Source organism: Solanum tuberosum, unplaced genomic scaffold, assembly GCF_000226075.1.
Source record: "Solanum tuberosum cultivar DM 1-3 516 R44 unplaced genomic scaffold, SolTub_3.0 scf00123, whole genome shotgun sequence".
Lineage (NCBI taxonomy): Eukaryota > Viridiplantae > Streptophyta > Magnoliopsida > Solanales > Solanaceae > Solanum > Solanum tuberosum.
The window spans coordinates 456,636-467,728 of NW_006239048.1; the positions used below are offsets into that span (position 1 = coordinate 456,636).

The 11,093-nt window shown below is 34.5% G+C and overlaps 1 protein-coding gene across 1 annotated transcript; it reads left to right on the forward strand.

Annotated features, from left to right (window-relative positions):
* The first annotated feature begins 212 nt into the window (after window positions 1–212).
* On the forward strand, window positions 213–1,579 carry LOC102583309 (cytochrome P450 71D7-like). The gene is made up of 2 exons (XM_015310038.1): window positions 213–880; window positions 968–1,579. Exons 1-2 carry the CDS (start codon window positions 368–370, stop codon window positions 1,577–1,579), a joined length of 1,125 nt encoding a protein of 374 aa, XP_015165524.1. The 5' UTR covers window positions 213–367.
* The last annotated feature ends 9,514 nt before the right edge of the window (window positions 1,580–11,093 follow it).

Genomic DNA, 11,093 nt, shown 5'->3' on the forward strand with positions numbered 1-11,093 from the left:
CATCGCTTTCGCATCTAGGCCTAGCCTCTTGGCCACCGACATTATCTGTTATAATAGGCGAGACATCGCCTTTATCCCCTACGGTGAGTGTAAGGCGTTTGCCTAGTATTTTCACAAAACATTTTTCATTATTGGGTTTACTTTTCATAAAAAAAAAATCTATATATAATCCTTCATACCTTAAAAAAGTCTTGTTTAGAAGAGAAGAGAATATACATATATTGGTTACAATTGATGACCAAATTACCATTTTACATTGTTATGTCTCTTTTGATATATTTTTCTTCATTGTCATCCCAGATTTATTTTGTTAGACGTTGCATAACACCTGACAATTTTTATACTAACAGGTGAGTACTGGAGACAAATGCGTAAAATTTGTGTTATGGAAGTGTTGGGTGCAAAGAATGTACGATCATTCAGCTCGATCAGGCGTGATGAAGTTGTTCGTCTCATTGACTCTATCCAATCATCTTCTTTTTCTGGTGAGCCAGTTAATTTTACGGAAAAGATCATTTGGTTCACAAGTTCCATGACATGTAGATCAGCATTTGGGCAAGTACTAAAGGAGCAAGAAGTATTTATAAAGTTAATTAGAGAAGTAATAAGCTTAACAGAAGGATTTGATGTGGCTGATATCTTCCCTTCATACAAATTTCTTCATGGTTTTGGTGGAGCGAAGAAACAACTTCTAAATGCCCATCGTAAGGTAGATTCAATTGTTGAGGATGTCATCAAAGAGCACAAGAAGAACCTTGCAACTCGCAAAAGTGACGATTCAATAGGTGGTGAAGATCTAGTTGATGTCCTTCTAAGACTTATGAATGATAAAAGTCTTCAATTTCCAATCAACAACGACAATATCAAAGCTGTTATTATTGTAAGTATTCAATATATACTATGCTTATTCTTACTTATTTAACTATCGCAAAAAAAAATTAATATTGTAACTTGCCATTAATTGCAGGACCTGTTTGCTGCTGGAACAGAAACTTCATCAACAACAACTGTATGGGCTATGGCTGAAATGTTCAAAAATCCAACTTTATTATCCAAAGCTCAAGCAGAAGTGCGAGAAGCTTTTAGAAACAAAGTAAAGTTCGGTGAAAATGATGTGGAAGATCTGAAATACTTGAAACTAGTCATTAAGGAAACATTGAGAATTCATGCACCAATTCCACTTTTGGTCCCAAGAGAATGTAGAGAAGAAACTAAAATAAATGGCTACACTATCCCTATGAAGACCAAAGTCATGGTTAATGTTTGGGCATTGGGAAGAGATCCAAAATATTGGGATAATGCAGAAAGCTTTAAACCTGAGAGATTTGAAGAGTGCTCTATGGACTTTGTTGGTAACAATTTTGAGTTTCTTCCCTTTGGTGGTGGGAGAAGGATTTGTCCTGGAATATCGTTTGGTTTAGCTAATATATATTTGCCGTTGGCTCAATTGCTTTATCACTTCGATTGGAAACTTCCTACTGGAATAGAGCCAAGAGACTTAGACTTGATTGAATTGTCTAGAATAACTGCTTCTAGAAAGGGTGACCTTTACTTAATTGTCACTCCTTATCAACAGTAATGGTTTAAAATTTCCTTTGCCATTTCACTCTTGTGGCATCCCCCCCACCCCCCCCCCTCCCTCCTTGGTGTTTTAGGTTTTATCTATTTCTAGTGCATGCATCTTTTTATCAAATAAAAAGACCAAAATTACTTGTTCCATTTTAATGTGGGAACAAAATAAGGCAGCAACTAATTTGGCAGCCACACTTGTAGAAATTAATAGCCACAAATGTGAAAGTTGGCAGCCACATTTGTGGAAATTGGTAGTTAGTTTTTTGTAGAGTTTGACAGCCAAACTTTGTGGAAATTGACTGCCACCTTTGTGACATTAATGATGTAATCAAGAGGTTCAAAACTCTATCAATAAAGTAATAATTGAACATTTGATGATGCACCAAAATAAAGAAAGTACTATAGAGTAGAGAGAGTAATCTACAGGCTATTAGTTTGTGAGAAGATAGTGTGGAAGTAATATTATTGTGAGTTGTAAGAAATAAAATAGTGTTATTCTTATATAAGAGTAATAGTTTTTTGACACTACCAAATTTTCATCAATATCAATGTATTACTTATTCGTGTATCATATTTAACCCAATTTAATATTTGATGTCGTTGTTATTCTCTTGCTATTGCTATTTAGCATGGATAATATCATGGGTGTGATTATCATTTTGTCCAACAACGTGGTATCAAAGACATGACAAATAACAGTTCGTTGTCCTTTCGGTACCCCTTTCTCATAAGAGAAAATGATGAAAAATGGTGTCTACGAATGAAAGTAATTCTTGGCTCTTAAGATGTTTGAGATATTGTAGACAAAAGGTATATAATACCTATTAGTGAGGAAACTTTATGTCACGCCCCAAGCCTAGACTCTGAATGTGACCAGCACTCGAGAATCATTTATGATCCCCAAGTGAACGCTTGGCCTGACTACCTACTTAGCGGAAGACCCACTCAAGCAATAATAGGCTAAAAAAGAATTTGTTCTCAAAATACAATTCAACTCAAATAATGAAAGTACTCATTGCAATAAATATAATAGTTTGCAAAACATCTTTAAAGGAAAGGAAATACTGAAAGGCTCCTCGATGCTAACTATCTAGAAGCCTCTATTACTCAAGATGGATGTCAGAAAAAGAACCACGATATCTCAAGACAACTGACTAGAAAATAAATGTGAAGTCCCCCGAAATGAAATGAGGCTCACCCAAGCTATCTGAAGTACAAATTGATCTCAACAACATGTCAGTTGATGATCCTGGACACCTGTGTCTGCATTATAAAAAGATGCAGGTCGAATGACATCAGTACATTGAACTGAACTCAATGACTGGAAGCAACTCAACTCAATCAATACATGAACATGAAGTGAAAACCATTTAAGCTTTACAATAATATATGCAATAAAAGTAATAGGAAACTAATATATTTTACTTTATGGGGAGTTTCTCTAACTGACAACCATTACTATGAGCCTATCAATGATACACCGTTTCACCCACGTTGCAAGGGCCATCCTATACCTTGCCGGGGTATAGGATACTACTATAACTAAGGATCCATCTAATAGGCCTTCTCAGAGGAAGTGAGGAGTCACACGATAAATAGGTGCGATCCTATCCTATGTTGCTACGTAGTTTTATGAGACATGAGTTGAAAATAGATTCTTACCCAATTCGGTGCTTGATACTACTCCCAAAATATTAAATATTCTTTATGCTCAATCACCTTTTACAAAGAAAAGGACTATTACTTTACTTTTTACTTTGCTCAATCACCCTTTCAAAGAAAGGGACTATTACTTTACTGAAGTACTTTTCAAAAACGTCAATCACACCCTTTCTTTTTCTCAAATGTCAAATAGTAGATATGAAACCATTTGTTTCTTTCTTAAAAGACACTGTTCAAAACTTGCATTTAAAACATATACTTACGAACTTATCTTTCAAGTCCAAGATCGATATATAAAAACTGAAAACTCTTATAATTTTCTAAAAATAGTTCTCTCTTTTTCAATATAAAAATGATACATTCGGAACCCTTTAAGTTTCCTTAAACTCTTTTTCAAAATAATGCTTTTAAACTTTTCTAGAAAACTCACTTTAATTTTCAAAATCAATGTAAGGAAAATTACTCGCTCAAAATGCTTTTAGTAAAAATCAATATATATAGAGTTCATATGAAACTACAAACATGAACAATAATTCAAGAATTTCAATGCATAAAGTATCGCAATCTCATAATATAGGAATCTCATAGAAATGAGGGAAGAACCTTAGATTCAACTTTCTACTAGCTGAATTAGGATGTAGGGCATGAAGTCGAACTATCCCAACACTATGAATAGTCATACATACCTGATTATGAAGCTATTAGACTGAAAGCTTTTGTGGAGACTTGATTTTATCTTGAACTAGAGGAAGAACGTTAGGTTTTTTGGAAGAAATCTTTGATCTTGATGTTGATAAAAGAAACTCTTTTAAGAAGTTCTTAGAGTGGAAGAACATGGGAAAACCTTGGGTGGAATAATTCTCTTTGTATCTTTGATTTTTGACTTGGAAGGTTTTAGGGTTCTTGTTCTCCAAGAACCCTAGGTAAGTTTTAAGAAAATTTCTAAATTCTTGAATGTTTAGATTGATTATTTTGAGAGAAAAACTAGTAAGTTGAATGATATACTTAGTTAAAACCCTAAAAAACAACTTAGAATAGGGTTAGAAACGACATAGGGGAAAGGCCAAAATGACCCCAATATAAAAACTAGAACAGTGCCTTATAAGAAAAGTTTCATGGACCGTTTAAGGCTCCATGGTCCGTGAAACACTTCACGAGCCATATAGTGGTCCATGAACCTTTGACTGTCTGATAGGACCCTCGAACTTGAAATAATGTAAACTTGATGGTGTTGAAAAGAGGATTCAAAGACCTTTAATTTTATAGGTCATGAGTCACCTAATTCATAATGTGCTAAGAGATATGATAGTTTGAAATTGACCTATGTAGAATCTTACGTCAAAACTTAATCAGTAAGGAAACTTTCAACTCAACTTTGTGCTACGGGATTCTAGTGACCTTAATTGATATCCAAAATCATTGCCACACTAATGAATTGACCTTAGCATCTAAGAAAAATTAAGAATCACTCGGTTTGACCTTATACACAATTCAAGAATGGTTCGGGTCTTAACTTAGAAATTTTTGGGGTGTTACAATATCTCCCTCTTAGGATCATTCGTCCTCGAATGATGGTAAAGTTGAGAATGGAAGGGAAAAGAATTACTATCACTACCTCTCTTTACTTCTGAGCTTACCTACTAACATAGGTAAAACTGATTGATACAAATAGTTTGAAACTGTCTATAGCACATAAGTCAAGAACGATATTTTTTTGAACATAACCCCACTCTATCTGAAGTTATCTTACATGAAAAAAGGTATCTGGGCATGAATAAGACTATTATGCCTTAAGTAGTACAATATCTAGCTTTCAAGCCTAGCAACACCTCTAAACCATGACCTCCTTTATGAATACTGCACCTCATTAGCTGCAACTCATAACTCCTACAATAGTTTATGACTACTCTTACCAAGGTCTAAGTTAAATTGTATGCTCTTAATATGTTCAAGCCTAATCTCCAAATCACAAGATGCTAAACATGAGATGTTTATACTAATCTAAACCACAAGATCCAGGTTTTATTCCTCTATAGGAAATCTCATCCCATAAATACTTCTCCTCACCACTACATTCAACCAAACTTTGAGTCCTAGTCAAAAAGCATCAAATACATCATGTATTCATCCACATGTAACCATACCACATTCAAACTTAGTACTATAACCAATCCATGGAATCCAACTAACCAATCCTTCTAAGAATTCCTCCTCGTTTCGTCATCTTTATCAACTAAAATAACACACATTACTATCAGGAACTAACTAACTACACTCACCTAACTATTACTCATAGTAAAACTTTAGTCATCCTTCCTCCACTTTTATAACCTTAGATGGAATAAGCACACTACTACTACCAACATGAGAAACATCAACCTTCTCCTTCTATAAACACTCAACTACTATCATCAACATCACTCTCTAACTAAAAAGGATCACTGAAAGAACTTTAGGACGAAAGATCATAAGCACGATTTATTCGAGAATTCTGATATAAGAATATGCATGACATACCATTATGTTGCAAGCCATTGAGAGTAAATCATGAATTCATGAGACTGAGCATACTATGAGACACGAGTGCTTATATGAATAGGTTCATATCATGAGGTTGATATCCATAACTTTATGTAGTAAATATTGAGATCAATGGGCTAAAGTTTTTACCCCTCATTCGGGGAACTGAGCATAGATGTAAATCTGTCTGAAGTGTATGAGCACAAGTTATGGACACAATTATGATATTAGAAACATCAATAAGATATTGGAATGACTGAACTTTGAGAAATATCCAATATTATGAATGGATTGATATTTCTCTAAAACTTTGTCTAAACACATCGCTATCTGATTCTCAAGACTTGACTTGGTTTCTCATCTTATCATCTCCCCTTAGGTCTGATGCTGATACTTTAAAGTTATGGATCTATTCCATCATCTCTATACTAATCTATATTCAATTTACTCTAATACTCAAGAAAGACTAATCCCATGGCTACTGAACTCTCCATATGCAGGTACTAAGATTCATTCTAAGACCTCTTTCTCATATGCTTCTCTTAACCTCTCCATGCTTCTATAGAAATGTTTCTATAATCGTTACCCGTATTGACTATATGATCCCATCGACCAAACTTTCAAGGGTACTAAATAATTCTTACATCACCCTACCCCACATTGACAACTCAACTATACTATCTAGGCACACATGAAAAATATCGTAAACTTAATTAAAACCTTGTCGGCCTACATATGATCTCGGGTACACTTCTTAATGCTCTTGCTGATCTAATGACTTAGTCATACTTCATTGCTCTCATATAAAAGTCATAATATCACACTTGCATCACTCACATTTATCGAACAGTAACACCTTAATTCCTCACCTAATTTATGTCAAACCTACTAGATCAGATCTTTAAAACTAACATCATCACACTCATATTGCCATATTTTTCTTATCACAACACTCATCTCAAATTCAAGCTTAGTGTCTAGTACTAAACACATATCTAAATACAATTGTTCACATATTATACTAACCTATGACTACTAGATAAAATTAATAAACACCCTCCCACTAAGATCTCATGGCAAGTAGTCAATATTTATCTCTCAGTCTACATACTTACAGTTTACCGTCACATTCCATTTCACACCTTAAGTACTATTTACCCATTCACTATACATAATTGCCTAATTAGTTCTATAACCCTCTGAATATCATGGGGATCTCCCTTAAAAATCATGAACCTAGCTTAGATCTATCACCTTATGACTACTTTAATATTTTATTCAATGCATATACTTGGTCGTCACTAACATAATGGGACATTAACATAAACTCCCTTCTGGTTAAAGTTTACTCTAACTCATCCTGACTATCAATTATTACTCTACGTTCTATCATGAAATCTACATAAACTCGTCACTTTTTAGTCTACCCATAAGGAAAACTCCTCACTAATAACTTACTGGGTGCATGACTGCAACAATATAATTTATCTCATCACTATCTCCCTTTCTTAGATTACTATACCTATGCATGCATTCTTCTAACTTTGGGCACTCTACTACTGTGACTCATAATATCGTAACTCATACAATCCTTTCGAATGACAACACTATCCAAACTCTACAACATACTTCCCTCTTTAAGGGTATCACCTGAAATAAGGCTTAGAGAGGAGAGTCTGGGAGTACATCTTGCTTTTAGCTCAAACGCACGATTCATAAGAATAATAGTGCATTCTTGTGAACCTAAACACTTAAGCTCACTCACGGGCGTCTCCATTTTACAGTTTCATGACTTTCTCAAGACTTTTGCAGAGAGTAACTCATCGATAAGGATATGCACTTTTCTTTTCAACTACCTTGAGTATGAGGGATAGTCGAATGGATCTAAGAAACGCACGAGTATGAATAAGTTGCTTATGACACAATTCTATTGCACGATTTAGAGTTTGAAAGAAGAGAAACTTTTCTTAAATGTCTTTAGTCCCTCATTTTTAGAAGTGGGGTCCTCACAACCATAAATAAGATCATACTGACATGACTTCATAGACACCCTAAGATACTTGAACTATGTGCTTTGATACCAATTTTGTCATGCCCCGAGCCTACACCCTAGACGTGACCGACACACTAACCATTTTTGATCCCCAAGAAAACCCTTGGCCTAGATTACTATTTAGCGGAAAACTCACTCAAGCAATAATAGTCTAAAAAGAATTTGATTTCAAAATACAACTCAACTCGAACATCTGAAAGTACTCATTGCAATAAATATAATAGTTTGAAAAATATCTTCAAATGAAAGGAAATACTGAAAGACTACTCGACTCTTTCTATCTATAAGGCCTCTATTACTCAAGATGGATGTCGTGACAAGATCCACGACATCTCAAGAAAACTGACTAGAAAATAAATGTGAAGTCCCCTAGAATAGAAGAAGGCTCAGCCAACCTATCTGAAGGTTAAAGTGATCTCAATGATGCATGTTAAATGACATCAATACATTGAATGACCGAGTATGTAAAATGGCTAAATAAACCAATAACTGAACTCAAGGACTGGAAGCAACTCAATTGAATTAATGCATGAACATGTAGTGAAAACCATTTAAGCTTTACAATAAGATATACAATAAAAACAATAGGAAAATAATATATTTTACTTTGTGAGGAGTTTTTCAAACCGACAATCATTACTATAAGCCTAACAATGATACAAAATTTCACCCACGTTGCAAGGGCCATCCTATACCTTAACGGGGTATAGGATGCTAGTATAACTATGAATCCATCTAATAGGCCTTCTTAGAGGCAGTGAGGAGTCACACGATAAATTGGTGCGATCATATCATACGCTGGGTACGTAGTTTTATGAGACTTGATTTAAAAATAGATTCTTTCCAACTCGGTGCTTGATACTACTCCTAAAATATTCAATATCCTTTATGCTCAATTACCCTTTACAATGAAAGGGACTAATACTTTACTTTACTTTTCACTTTTCTCAATCAACCTTTACAAAGAAAGGGACTATTACTTTACTGAAGTACTTTTCAAAAACATCAATCATACTCTTTCTTTTTCTCAATTGTGACATAGTAGATATGAAACCATTTGATTCATTCTTAAAAGACATTGTTCAAAACTTGCATTTAAAACGTATACTTATGGACTTATCTTTCAAGTCCAAGATTGATATATAAAAACTGAAAATTCACATACTTTTTTGAAAATAGTGCTCTTTTGTTTTAGTATAAAAATGATACATTCGGAACCCTTTAAGTTCCATTAAACTCTTTTTCAAAATAATGCTTTTAAAATTTTCTCTTAAACTCACTTTAGTTTTCAAAATCAATGTAAGGAAAAAATATTGCCTCAAAATGCTTTTAGTAAAATTCAATATATATAGGGTTCATGTGGAACTACAAACATGAACATTAATTCAACAATTTCAAAGCATAAAGTATTGCAATCTCATAATATAGGAATCTCATAGAAGTGAGCCAAGAACCCTAGATTAAAATTTCTACTGATTGAATTGAGATGTAGGACGTGAGGACGGACTAGTCCAACACTATGAATTGCCTTAGATACCCGATTATGAAGCAATTAGACTGAAAACTTTTGTGGAGACTTGATTTTATCTTGAAATTGAGGAAGAACCTTAGATTTTTGGAGAAACCTTTGATCTTTGAATCTTGGTGATTGCTCTTGATAAAATAAACTCTTTTATGAAGTTCTTAGAGTGGAAGAACAATGGAAAACCTTGGGTGGAAGGATTCTCTTGTATCTTGGATTTTTTTACTTGAAGTTTTTAGTGTTCTTGATGGCTTGAATGTTTAGGTTGATTATTTTGAGAGGAAAACTAGTTATTTGAATGATATATTCAGTTAAAACACTCAAAAACGACTCAGAATTGTGTTAAAAATGACATAGCAGAAAAACCAAAATAATTCCAACTTAAGAACTAACAGAGTGCCTTAAAAGGAAGGTTTCACGGACTGTTTAAGGCTCTACTGTCCAGAAAATACTTCACGGGCCATATAGCCTTTTGTGAACCTTCGGCTGTTCGATAGGACTTCACTAAAACGGGCATAATTCTTTACTCCAAACTCAAAATGAGGCAAACTTGGTGGCGTCGCAAAGAGGACTCAAAGACCTTTAATTTTTTTTGTTTATGGGTCACCTAATTCATTATGTGCTGAGAGATATGATCTTTTGAATTTGACCTAATAGAATCTTACGTCAAACTTAATCAGTAAGGAAGTTTTAAACTCAACTTTGTGTTAGGGGATTCTAGTGACCTTAATTGATATCCAAAATCATCCCAACGTTAATGAATTGACCTTAGAGTCCAAGAATAATTAAGAATCACTTGGTATGACCTTATACGTAATTCATGAATGGTTCGGGTCATAACTTAGAAATATTTGGGTGCGACACTTTATCCTCAAATGAAAAGGATGTCTTATTAAATACAAGAAAGAAAGATCAACATGCCCTTACTCTCATCCATCAATGTTTGGATGATGGCATGTTTGAGAAGGTAGCTGATGCAACCACCTCAAAAGAAGCTTGGGAGATTTTACAAAATTCTCCTCAGGGAGTTGATAAAGTAAAGAAGATAAAACTTCAAACTCTAAGGGCTGACTTTGAAGTTTTAAAAATGAAATAATCCGAATCCATTACGGATTTTCGTTCAAAATTGATGGCTATTGTAAATTAGCTAAGAAGATTCGGGGAAGAAGTAGATGATGAGCGTGTGGTAGAAAAAAAATCATTCTCTAACACCCAAATTTGATAACATGGTGTGTACTGATGTTTGCGTAATCAAGACACAACTTTCAATGCAAGTGTCTACGATCGTACAATAGTTTAGTAACCCAACCAAGAGTTGGGGTCGAGTAACTAGTCGTAGCTAAAGACATTAACGATTAAAAATATTGTAAATTAAAAGGGGGACACAAGAGTGTCATTTAACAAATGGGGGTTTTGTCACAAATAAGTAAAAACATCAAAATAAACAAGGGTTTCTAAGTAATGAAACGGGATCCTTGGGATGTGATGGGAATACGGGTTAAGCTAGATTATTGGGTACATGCCTTCGATAGAAGATTCATAGAATAATTGTGAATAGGTTAGACTTTAAGGGGGATAAGCTCTCTCTAGAGCAACTTACCCCGTTTCAAATGCGTTCCTCTTAGACACCCACTTGCCGTATGAAGAACAGCCTACGCCTTAACCCACTCACTCTCTCGAGCTGAGTGTGTGTGTGGGAGAAGAACTAGGGTTCACTATCTCAAGCTGAACCTCATGTCGACCCAATCCCACCGACCATCAATT